General features: G+C 47.7%; 1 protein-coding gene across 1 annotated transcript; it reads left to right on the top strand.

The window, feature by feature from the left end:
• Nucleotides 1–2,907: 2,907 nt before the first annotated feature.
• Nucleotides 2,908–12,616, top strand: LOC136651644 (ADP-ribosylhydrolase ARH1-like). Its single transcript, XM_066628229.1, has 8 exons — nucleotides 2,908–3,033; nucleotides 5,669–5,898; nucleotides 7,721–7,819; nucleotides 9,508–9,613; nucleotides 10,038–10,117; nucleotides 10,901–11,084; nucleotides 12,015–12,229; nucleotides 12,351–12,616. Exons 1-8 carry the CDS (start codon nucleotides 3,023–3,025, stop codon nucleotides 12,512–12,514), a joined length of 1,089 nt encoding a protein of 362 aa, XP_066484326.1. The 5' UTR covers nucleotides 2,908–3,022; the 3' UTR covers nucleotides 12,515–12,616.
• Nucleotides 12,617–12,622: the final 6 nt, after the last annotated feature.

Raw genomic sequence — 12,622 nt, 5'->3', positions numbered from 1 at the left:
AGCTGAAGGTGCCCTTGGGTTATGTCTCACTGCTATGCAGGAGGACATAATAATGGTGCATAGCGGTGGCAGTGTGGTGACTTCTCTGTGATCACAGACTCAGCTAAGGGTTAAATTGTGCCCCAGTTTCCGATCTCTAACCCATGAAACAATAAAGCAGATGTCAAAGGTGGATATCGGTGAAAAACAGGGCAGATCTACCCAGAGCTGGCGCAGATTTAGGTACTAAAATCAGAGGCCCTGCATACAGGTACAGGAAACCAGAGACACAAAGACAGGATGAGAGAACCTGGCTTGGTAGCAGCACATGTGAAAAGGATCTAAGAGTCTGAATGGACCACAGGATGAAAGTGAGCCAGTAGCACAATGCAGCTGTAAAACAATAATTATACACCACCTTTCCTTGCCATAAGAGGATTCCCCCCCCCCCTTTTCTGAATTAGGTTGCTGAAATCAAGGAAGTGTCAGGGGAAAAGCAGGAGCTGATTTTCAAAAGGACTTTGAGCTCTGATCTGCTACTGAAAGCTTATTCCTAGGCAGAGCTTGTGCTCGTAGGTACCTTGTTCCTCTATGCAAAGTGCATGTTCCTATCTCCCTACAGATAGTTTTGCATCTGGCTCCGTTTGGTGGACCTCAAGATTCTAATTAAAAACCACAAAGTAGATTCCACAAAGCTGACCTGCCCCTCCCTGCCATACAGCACTCTTTGCTGGGCAGGAGGGGACGATTTTTCTCTCCAGTCCCTCAAAATGCATGTCTTACTGAACACTGAAAGTTGTTCATTTTTGAGGTTGTGCTTTCGAGTTACACAGAGCTGCTCGGGTATCCGAGAGCAAAGCACAAAGATTCTTGCACTTCTGTTCACTTGTGGTGGCATCATATCGTTGGAACTCATTTCCTTCAGTTATTCATAGTATCCAATCTCTTTAAGAAGAACCCGAAGAAATTTCTAATCCTCAGAAGTCTTTCAGTGCAGAGATTTGGCTTAAATCTCTCTCTTCCTCCAATCTCTTTCCTTATTCCACCTGCCTTCCTTTTTATTTATTTATTTATCACATTTTTATACCGCCCTTCCTCCAAAGAGCTCAGGGCGGTGTACACATGTGCTCCCCTCCTTTTTTCCTCACAACAACCTTGTGAGGTAGGTTAGGCTGAGAGAAAGTGACTAGCCCAAGGTCACCCAGGAAGCTTTGTGGCGCATGCATTAGTTTGCTATCCCTGCCATCAAGGTTTTGTTAAACTTATTGTACGAATGGTAAAAGCACTGTGTTCTTTTTAGGCACTTAAGAAATATATAATATTATTGGCTTTAATGTAATCGTGAGTTCTCTGTTAAACTGCCCTGTTTGCTATGAATGGAAGCTTTGTTGTCAGTCTCTTAAGAGTGTCGCAGGAGGCATTAGGTCACAGCCCCACAGATACAGCAGAAAAGTTCAATGAGTTGCAGAAAATGCTATCGCACAGGATATGTACTGTATTTCCTGTGTAACTTGGAAGTTCAATTAGAAAAACGTTTAGAAAAATGTGGCTGTGAAATTTTAGTCACAATTAAAAGGCTACAGTCCTCTGTGCAACTCGTTGCCAACCCCAGCAGCGAGATTTACCTCACACATGCACACTGTGGGTCCCATTGAAAACAATGGGACAAATTGGGGCACAATCCTATTCAATTTTCCAGGCCACTGCAGTTGTACCAATGGGGCATGCGATGCATCCTGCTGTGGGGGGAGCATTTGTTCCCTTACCTCAGGACTGCATTACAGCTGCATTGACCTGGAAAGTTTCTCTCTTTCTCTGCTAGAGCCAAACTGTCAGTAGTAGGTTCACGGAAGTCCAGCGAGAAGTAATGCATGAATCTCTTTGTGGTGATGGTTGCTAGCATCAGTGGCTTCAAAAAAAAACCAAAACAAAACAAAAAGAAATCTGTCAAAAGGCATGGAGGGATTTACAAGGAGGCTATTAGCCACAAAGGCTAACTGAACCTCCATACTCAGAGGCAGACTATCTATGAATTCCAAAAATAGGGGACAAATAATGTGTGGGCTAACCAGTGTCCTCTCACCTCCACCCGGGCTTATGAGCTCACAAGGAGGATGTAGTCAGCTGCTTGCGGAGACAGTTCTGGACAAGATGGGCCTTTGATTTGAACTAGCAAGACAATTATATTTTCATTGGGATGCTTTCATTTATTTCATGTTTCAGACTTGAATGCTTGCATTGAAATAAACATGCAGTCTGAACTGAAGAGTATTTTGGAGTTTCTTTTCACATTGTCCCGTCCCCCCCCCAAAGTGTGCTTATTCCAGCTGGGCTTTGAGTGCGGCTAATGAAGTATCCACTAAATCAGTGATTCTCAAGCTTTTAGCATTAGGACCCATTTTTTAGAATGAAAATCTGTTGGACCCCACTGGAAGTGATGTCATGACCGGAAGTGACATCATCAAGCAGGAAAATTTTTAACACCCCTTGGCTGCAATCCTGTCGGCACTTACCCAGGAGTAAGTCCCATTTAATATCATTGTTAAAAGCATATACTGTACATAGTAGCCTGTTCGAAGTACAGATCTGTCACATTTCCCCAAATAAAGTCACACCCCATGGTAGCATCAAGTCTAATATATTAGAAATGGATCCACCTAGTGGGTCCTGATTCACAATTTGAGAAACACTGTACTAAATTAATGCTTAAGGAGAGGCTGGAACACTTTCAGCAAACCCTTTGGCATTCCTGATGTGTGGATGGGTTGTTGTGGGCGCTGTGCAGTCTGTGGTAAGAAACACTCTGCCCATGTTCAGAGGCATTTTTTTTAAACCTCTCACACCACGCATGGCTTCTACTTGTCTGGGTCCGTTCTCTTTAAGAGCCTCCCCCTGGACTCTGGCTAGGGTCCAAGGAGGGCATCAATAGCCTGCGAAAATGCAGAGGCAGCAACTGGTGCTGGTGGGAGGGAAGGGGGAGTGTCCGCAAGGGCTGCCTGGCAGGGACTGACCACAGGCCGTGCAGCCGCCCCAGGCCCCCACCATGGAAGGAGCGTAAGCAGCTTGATCGCAACCCCCCTGCCTGTTGCATTGAAGGGAGCGATGCCAGGCGCGTCCTTTTGCTCCCTGCGCTCTGCGCTTCTAGGATGGGGTGTGTTGGAGACGCAGCCGTAATGCCAGAAATACGCGCACCTCTAAAAGTATACCAGAGTTGGTGCCCCCCCCTTATCTAAGGGTGACGATCTGCATGTGAAGTTGGTAGTTCTGAGTTCCTTTTACCGTAATGGAAGCAATACTCTGGCCTCTTAGATCTCTAAAGACTCAGAATGGGGCGGGTGTGTTGGCTTGGCTTGATCAGTAGGGAAGATTGGGTGGGAAGAGAGAAGGGGAGAGCTGCCCTCTTTTTCTGGAGCTCTTGTGCCTTTAAAAGCCATTTCTGTCCAACGTTGCATATTGTATTGGTATTGTATTGGCAACCTTCAGTCTCGAAAGACTATGGTATCGCGCTCTGAAAGGTAGTTCTGGCACAGCGTCTAGTGTGGCTGAACGTTGCATATACGCAACGTTGCATATACGCAACTGGGATCGAATCAGGTAGTGGCAGGCCAGTGGATGGAAGTGAGCACCCTCTACCAGCGTGCCACCAAAGGCAGCTACCTCCATGGTCCAGGATAGCCATGAACTCTAGAAGATACCAGTCTCTCTCTCTCCCTCCCTCCCTCGCCTCCCTCGCAGGGTTGTTGTGGAGGACAAAAGGAGGGAGGAGCTATGTACACCATCTGGGCTGTGTACACCTGTGGGTTGGGCAGAAATGGGTTATTTCTCCTTCTAATAGGGGAGAGTGTTGCCTGTGCAATTCCTGCCTGCCGTGCAACTGTTAAAGCAGCCATTTTCGACCACTGTGCCGTGGCACACTGGTGTGCCGCGAATGGTCCCCAGGTATGCCATGGGAGTTTGGTGGAGGGTCATTTATTAATTGGACCATTGGGGGATATGAGTCTCCCACCAGCTGCATGGTGTGCCTTGTCATTTGTCCAAAAACTGATGGTGTGCCTTGAAAATCTGATGAAAAAAAAAAGTTGAAAATCACTGTGTTAAAGACATAGGAGAGTTGACTGGGGAGGAATATACTGTACATTGTAGTAGTCTTGGTTGGGCTAGCTCTCATTCTAGAAGGAGGCATATGGGAGGGGTTGTATTCTGTCATTTGCTGTACTCCATTTTTGCCAGTCCTGCTTTTTGCCGTATTCACATGCATTCACGCAGCTCAGCAAATTACACGAGTTGTTCTTGGGGTACACATTTATTTATTTACTTTTCACATTTTTATACCACTTTTCCTCCCAGAAGTTCAGGGTGGTGTACATAGTTCCTCCCCTCCTTTTGTACCCCACAACAATCCTGTGAGGTAGGCGAGGCTGAGAAAGAGAGAAAGAGACTGGTGTCTTCCAGAGCCCAGAGCTATCCTGGACCATTAAACCGATGGAGGTAGCTGCCTTTGATGGCACACTGACAGAGGGTGCTCACCTCCATCCACCGGCCTGCCACTACTACTCTTTGTCCCGCTCCCTTGATTAGAAAAGGAAGAGGGGAATGGAGCAGAAGAGGAAGTGTGGAGGAGAGGAAACTCTGGGCTCTAGAACTGATCAACAAGATTGATTGTATTATTTAGGACTAAGTTGGAATTAAGGTTTCCTCTCCCACAGACTTAACATGGCTACCCTTTGGCAGGGCCAGCTTTAGGACATGCAGGGCCCAACATAAAGCATTTCCGTGGGGGGCTCACCCCTGCAATGCTCCCCTACTCATAAGGATGAGTGACAGCCACAAGGCACCTGTCAGCAATGTCACTGCCAACTGCTTCTGGAGGGAGCAATTTCAAGCTAATCAGACCCAGGGGTTGGAGGGAGGGAGGGAGGAGAGAGGGAGGGCCATTGAGCGGCACACGCTCCTTGCAACACCTTGGCATGGAAAATACTGTGCTGGATTATCAGCTACAGAGCTAGGTACTGGCTGCAGCTACGGGCCAATTGGTCAAATTGCCCTAAGGCTGGTCCTGCCACCTGTCATTTTTCCCCCTGAGGTGTGGTGATCATAGGAATTGATGCTGTACAAATGGCCATTACACCAGTGTCTCAGTGGCACCTATTGGCTGATCAGGCTTTGGAGCAAGGCGTAGTGTCTTCCTCATGCTTCCTATACATGGAATAAATCATACAGGCAAATAGATGCCACTGAATTAAGTAGTGTACTAAATTGTTTTGTTGGCACAAAATTTGATTTTTTTTCTCCAAGTACAGAGTAGATCAGGGGTGTCAAACATAAGGCCCAGGGGCCGGATGTGGCCCGCGGAAGCTCTTTATCTGGCCCTCAGGCTCTCAAGCTGCTGAGCAGTACTCAGGTGTTGCTGCTGAAAGGGCAGCCCACATGTAGATTGGGCTTTCCCATATCTTGAAATATTTGCGTATTTTCTCTTCTGTCATTTGCAGTTAATGAGTTCCTAAGTGAGAAAAAGTGCTTATTTTTGGTTAAGACCTGTTTAATGACATCACTTCCTACCTAATGACATTACTTCCGGCCCTTAACAGGCATCATGAATGCTATTCGGCCCTCTGTATGAAACGAGTTTGACCCCCCCCTGGAGTAGATAGTGGCTTACATGCTCTCAGTCTATACTTTGCCACCGCAGCCTCCAAACACCCTCCAGAGAAGTCTATCGTGCTGCAATGGTATTGTCTGGTGCAGGGGACGCCCTTGGATATCGCAACCAGCGCTGGGAGTACTGCACCTCGGGGCCCCAGATCCACCAGGAGCTCCAGGAACTCGGTGGGCTCGGCAAGGTTTGTGTAGCCCTCCCTGATTGGCCTGTCAGTGATGACACTGTGCTGCACCTGGCCACTGCTGAGGCCCTGGCCACTGGTGAGTAGATGGAAAAGACTTGGCAGGTTTACAGCCCTGTTTGACATGCATGCTCTTTTTCCTAGGGGAATCAGCTTTCTCTTTTGCATCACTTTACGAGGGCCCAGCGCAGAGAATGAGGTGCTAGTACAGCGGTATTCAAACTGGGGCATCGCAACACCTCAGCCTGTGGGTCCTGGCCTCTGCCCCCTTAAGGGGCGGGGGCAGCCAGGAGACAGGGGAAAGGTAGCGGCACGATCCGCAGGATCGCTCCACTCAGCAGGGCTGCAGGGCCTTGGGTGCACTTGCCCAAGCCTCCCGGGGGTACGGGGAGCCCTGCGCAACCTTCGGCAGGGCTCCCCTGGTCAGGAAAAGTGAAAGCAGAGTGATCGCGCCCCACTCCGCAAAACCGGAAGCGGAGCACGATTGCACCGCTTTCCCTTCTGGCGGGGCTGCAGGGACTGGGGTGCACCCTCCAGTCCCTGCAGCAGCCATCCCTGTGTGCGGGGAGCCCTGTGCGAGCGCCTGCAGAGCTCTCCAAGTCAGGGAAAGGGAGAGTGGGGTGATCGCACTCCGCTTCCGCTTTTGTGGAGGCAGAGCAGATCGCTCCACTCTCCCTTTCCCTGACCTGGGGCGCCCTGCAGGCGCTCGCACAGGGCTCCCCGCACACAGGGACAGTGTGCTGCAGGGACTGGTGAGTGCATCCTGAGCAATGCAATCCTGGGGATCGTGTCACTGCCTTCCCCCCCCCCCCGCCCCTGCTAAGACTTACAGTGGGTTTCAAACTCCGGGAGAGTTTGAAAACCACAGTGCTAGTAGATTGGCCTGAACTACTCCAGACTGCAAGGGGTTGGGGAAAAATTGTGGATAGAAAGCTAGCACATCAGGCAAATGGTTGGTCCTAGAACCAGACTTTTAGCATCTCATTGTGCTGTATGCAGAGAGCCAGCCAGGGCTGGTCCAGGCATGCAGAGGAATAAAGTGGTAACAAGGTAGAAAAGGCCCAAGGGTGGTGGAGTGGACGGTATCATTTCAGACTGTGGTCAGGGATCATATCTTTGAATGCTTTCCTATAGCAAAGGCTCTCTGCAAGTAGAAGCGTAGTACCGCAGGGACCAGACTGGGATAGAACCTTTGCCCCTGATATGCTAGTTGTTGGGATGCTGTTTAACTTTCAAGAAGCTTGATACAGGGGAGAGCAAACTACAATGGCGCCTCCGTCCAATATCTGAAGTACTAAAGTCCCCTCCACCACTTCATGATTCAGCTGCCGCCTACTGCCTAATGAGCAGGTCTAGCTCTGTGCAGATGATCCCCCTTCAACCTTGCCACTGGGTGATACCCTTCTGGAGCACTGGAATTCTGGGTTGGTTGGTTTGTGCTCCATTATATGAGATGTGCTGGAGCTATGGAAAGGTGAGTTTCCAAATCAGAAAAGCAGTTCAAAAATTGCTGCTTGTTCGACATAGAATTGATAAAGAGAAAGGGATTTATGACTTTCCTGGCAATGGTGGCGTGGTCGCTGTCCCATGGTCACGCTTGTTGAAGTGAGAATTGTGGTTTCCTAACAGTGCTGATGGAAGCTTGAGTGTCAGAAAATACTGTAGTGATTTACAGTACTGACAATTGGGACACTGTTGCTGAATTAACACTGGCTGTGCAATCAGCTTGGGAAAGGACAGTGTCCGCGAAAGTCTAAAGTGGATGAAAAAAGGACCAAAAATAGAGGAAATCATGGATTTTCACCCAATGGTCAAAATGAGGGGTAGGTGGTGGCAAAAGATTGAGGGCAGACTTTAAAAGAGAAAACAGCTTTTATTTATGTTTTCCATACCCCACTCAGGGAAAGATGGAGAGCCACTATTCCAGGAGCTGGCCAGACGCTACGTGGATGCCATGAATGACATGGAAGGGAGGAAGCCGGGGCCCACCAGTATTCTAGGTAATGTCCACCTCTGCTGTCTAAGCAGGCAGTGGTGCAGCTGGCCCCTCTGGCACCCAGGGTCGTGAAGTGCCTGACCCAGAAATAATTATCATGCCCTGATGATGTCACAACCAATTACTTCTGAGTTGTGAGCACATGAAGCAGTTGTGTGCCGCTCTGAGAAGCTGACTGGTTTTTTGCGGAAAAAGCGGACAACCATTTGGAGAGACTTGTGACCGCTCCGAGTGCCCGGGGCAGGGGAGGAGAAGGCAACTTGACACCCCTCAAAGTGTGGTACCCATGATCCTGTACCCCCCTGGCCCCCTTGGCTACACCATTGGTTGCAGACAGCCAGTTCAATTAGAAAATAAGGTTTGGATACTAGTTCTGTTTTTATAAGAATTTATGAAATGTTTATTCAGGTAACTCAGATGTAACCTCTTGTGGAAGGACAATTTTCCCTCCTACCCTCAGGAAGGTGGTTCTTTTCAAGTGTTTGTTCTTCTTTTCTGTTAATACAAGAGAATATAGCATAAGTGCTACTTTTTTTTTCTCAGCATGGGCTTTTTTTCTCAGCATGGGCTGAAAGTAAAAGTAACTGTGGCAGTCTCTCTGCTGGGTACTTGTCAATGCTGGAGGTGTTACCTCCTGTGCATCTCTGGATTTCCCTCCTCCTTTTTAGAGCGCTTTTCCAAAGCATTAGAAGCACTTCATATCCTGTACCTCAGTAATCTTTCAAATAACCCTACAAAACAGATCAGCCTTATTCAGTGGTGCAGCTAGCCACCCTGGAACCCAAGCAAAGTTAAAAAAGATGCCCCCTTCATCACACCCACGTGTGACATCACGCCTGCGTTTTTTAAAATTGAAAAATAAAAAAATCCAGCACCTCCCCCCCAGCTCCCCTCCTGCTTGCCCCCCCAAGAGGCGCAAGCAGTGATTGGAGTCTGTGGCCACATGCTCCCCTTGCTCTGCCATCTCCCTCCAAGCCCCCAGAGCAAGGAGAGCGGGCAGCTAGAGACTGTGATCCCCGCTGCCCCTCTTGCAAGGACTGCCGTTTTTCTGGCACTTTTTGCAAGAGGCACAAGCAGCGTTTGCGGGGTGGGGAATTGCACAGGTGGGTGGCCAGACTGTTGCCCCTAGGCAGCCCGCAGCCCTGTGCAATTGCTACCTCTGCACCTTCTCTAGCTACGTCACTGGGCTTATTACCTCTACAACCATACTGCAGATGAAGGGCTGCGGGTGGGAAAGAGCCAACTGACCTAAAAACCACATAATGAGTTTGTGGTTGAGACGAGAGTTGAATCAGGGACTTCCTGGCTCAGGGCTCGCAATCTGAGTCACTGCAGCCACACAAACTCTACATTGAGGGCCGAATTGCACAAGACACTTGGTTGCATGTAGTTTGTCCATGGTGTGCGTGTTGCCCGTGCATGCACAAATGCATGTGTTTGCTTTCTAAAGCATAGTTTTGCAATTATGGAATGTTGATCTAAGCTGGAAGACCTGCATAGGATGGTGGGCAGATGAAAGGACTTCTTCATCTTTTCCCAGTCCAACATAAGTCTTCAGCTTTAAGTTGCAGCCTTCATAGGTGCACTGTAAAATGAAAGAACACTGAGACTGAACTGCACACAACTGAGCGTCATGTGAAGTTTGGCCCCTGAACAGCGCATCTCATGCCACTCTTCTGCTGTTGCCTGCAGGGACCTCCCAGTTGCGACCGGGAGAACTGGGAGGATACCGCATTCCTTTCAACCCCACTGCGACAGGCTGTGGTGCTGCCATGAGATCCATGTGTATTGGGCTTAGGTAAAATAGTGTACAGTGTGAATGAGGATGGCTGTAGACCAGTGGTTCCCAAACTGTGGGTCGGGCTCCTCTGGTGGATCACAACCTGATTTTTGGTGGGTCACCAGTGGGGATGGAAAGATCGGAGAAGTAATTGCCTCAAGCTTGCAGGATTGCTGCTAACTGCACAGCAAGAAGCTGAGCTCCTGCAGTTTGCAAGCATGTGTAAATATTGGAGAGTCTTTTTCTGGTTAATATTACTTATAAATACAAAAAAACTAAATAAAAATATTATTTCTTTCTAGATTTCCTTTTTTAAAGACTGGTAAGCCTGGGAGGGTCCCAGTGGAGTGCCATTTTAAAAAGTGGGTCCTGGTGCTAAAAAGTTTGGGAACCACTTCTGTAGACTTCAAACTGATTGACCCCTTGCTACCATATTTCCCAGGTATCCACGCCCCTCAGATTTGACCACCCTGGTTTGTGTCAGCATAGAAAGTGGAAGAATGACGCATCATCACCCCACAGGTAAAAGGATATGTGGGGCAGAGCCCTATATAATGGGATGCCTTCCAGGAGGGGGTAAGCAGAAAAGAACTTTAGGGGCTTTGTCCAGGAAGGGAGGCTGGTGTGTGGGTGGGTGGTTTTGTGCCTAGTATTGGGCTTTGAGGTAGATCTGAGAATGAAGGCAGATGTGACATTTTAACTATGTTCATTATGGATTCATCATCCATTTGTCCAGTTAACACACATACAGTACATGCTAGCAAGCTGAAGGCTAGTTCAGTAAGTAGACTTGCCCCTTCCTTGTGTTTTATGCCTTGTTCATGCCTTGTGCTTCAGGTGGGTCACCTGCTGGTTTTTAGGGGAATAAAATTAAAGCAGTTTATGTGTGTTTATAGGCATATACACACTGAAACATATATCATTAAGCGCAAAGAAAATAGACCAACATTTTCAAAAAGGTTACAGGACTGCCCTGGGGAATTGGAGGTTGGTGTGTTGGTGATTTCACAGGAACTGTGCAATAGGCACTATCCATTAAACTGACCCACATAAAACTTCCAGACTTAGTTTTCAGAGCTCACTCTGTGACATAACTATGTCTCTCAGAAATGAACATAGTGATAAGGGTGCTTTTGAGCTGCCCTCATCCATGATACTTACTGGTGACTCTGGAAAGCTCCCTGTCTTGTTGTGAGTCTAAAATGAGATACTTGCACAAATGGTTCCCTGAGCATCTTTGAGGAAGAGTAGGGTACAACAACGTCAGGTCTGAAGGATGACAGGTTTCCTCCTCCTGTCTTACAGGGTATCTGGGTGCTTTGGCCTCCGCCCTGTTTACTGCTTATGCAGTGCAGGGCCTCCCACTTGAACTCTGGGGGTCAGAGCTGCTCAAGACCTTACCCATTGCCTTAGAGTACATTCGCACTGCTGCAGCTGAGAGCGACTCCAATGTGGGGGCCTGGGCCTATTTCCAAGAGAAATGGGAATGGTAAGTAATTTGGGGAGTATTTGGGGGAATAGAGTAGGATTTAAAATCCTTTAAGATCATGGAGTTCGAAGGCCAGTGGTGCAGCTGATTCAGGCTCTACATTCAGGCGGTCCTTCATCAAGAGGGCTAGAAACTTGCTTATCTGAATAATAAAGAATGTTGTCCATCAGATTCTGCAAAGAACTGAGAGTCAGTGCAGTGTAGTGGTTAGATCTGGATTCAGATCCTTGTTATGAAGTTCCTGAGTAGCTTTGGGTCAATCAACTCTCATTCAGCCTAACTTACCTCGCAATTATGAGGACAACCTTGTTGTAGAGACAACCATGTACATTACCCTGAGCTCCGTGAACAAAGGATGAGTGAGATAAAAGATGTAAGAAGTCCATAATCATAGAACAGCAGCCATGACTGTGGTTTAGCAGTCACACAAATAATTGTGTGTAAATGGATGTCAATGATAGCTCAACATTATCCAGAAGCTTGCAATAATTATTTCAGAACAGCAGTGAATCTGGGGTAAGGGAGGATAAGAAAATTTGAAGATTTGCATGCCAACATTTGAACTTATTTTGCATTGATACCACCCCATACCCCTCCAATTTTCTCTCTTTTTTTGGACACAATTCAATTAGGGCTTTTAACAAAACAAGAAAGCTTAAATGCTGGCCAGTTAACTGCACAGTGTGATTGCCTTAGAACAAGATTGAGGGTTTATTTTGATTTTAAAAAATATTTCAGATTGAATTTAGAAAATATTTTCTCCATTGTTGTGGGAAAAAATATCTTCATCTCAGTTCTGTTGTGATATATATATCACACACACACATATATATATAGGAGTAGTAGGTTGTTGTGTTAAGAAGGTGACAAAGTGTTGATGACTTTCAGGTTTTTCAGTTAATGTCACCTGCTCCCACTCCCTCCATTTAGGTACCTCTCAGAGCGGGGTCTTGCTGATGGCCGAGGCCCCGCCCGGTTTCCTCCTGCCTATGGCCCCACTGAGCGTGATGGCATCTACAAAACCTTCAGCCTGGATGGGTGGGCTGGACGGAGTGGTCACGATGCTCCCATGATTGCCTATGATGCTCTGCTGGGTGCAGGGGACAGCTGGGATGAGCTCTGTGGGCGTGCCATGTTTCATGGAGGTGAGTTAGAAGGCAAACATAGAAAAAACAATTGGGAACCCCATTTTAAAAAATGCTCCAGCCCAGAACTGGCTGCATCTCACATTTTTCTGTGCTTGCGTGTTCCCCTCCTCTTTCACAGGGGACAGTGATTCTACTGGGGTGATTGCTGCATGCTGTTGGGGTCTTGCTCATGGATTCAAGGGCATCCCAGAGGGAAACCACATGAAGCTTGAATATCGAGACAGGATGGTGACTGTTGCTGATCAACTCTATAATATTGCTTGGGGGCAGAATCCTGTTTGAAAGATCATCCCCCCTATCTAGCATCCCAGACTTCTGGGGTGAGGATCTGAGGTTGATTTGCAAATTTGCGATTTGTAGAATAAACTGAAGCTCTGTTCACAATTCTGT

Source organism: Tiliqua scincoides, chromosome 5, assembly GCF_035046505.1.
Source record: "Tiliqua scincoides isolate rTilSci1 chromosome 5, rTilSci1.hap2, whole genome shotgun sequence".
Classification (NCBI taxonomy): Eukaryota; Metazoa; Chordata; class Lepidosauria; order Squamata; family Scincidae; genus Tiliqua; species Tiliqua scincoides.
Note: the sequence above shows the minus strand (reverse complement) of the source record. Positions and strands in the feature narration are given on the sequence as shown.

Excerpts from the sequence above, each read along its gene's own strand:
- LOC136651644 (XM_066628229.1), top strand. Across the intron at positions 7,820-9,507 it reads GGGGCCCACCAGTATTCTAG|GGACCTCCCAGTTGCGACCG; the intron begins GTAATGTCCACC and ends TGTTGCCTGCAG. Across the intron at positions 9,614-10,037 it reads TCCATGTGTATTGGGCTTAG|GTATCCACGCCCCTCAGATT; the intron begins GTAAAATAGTGT and ends CATATTTCCCAG.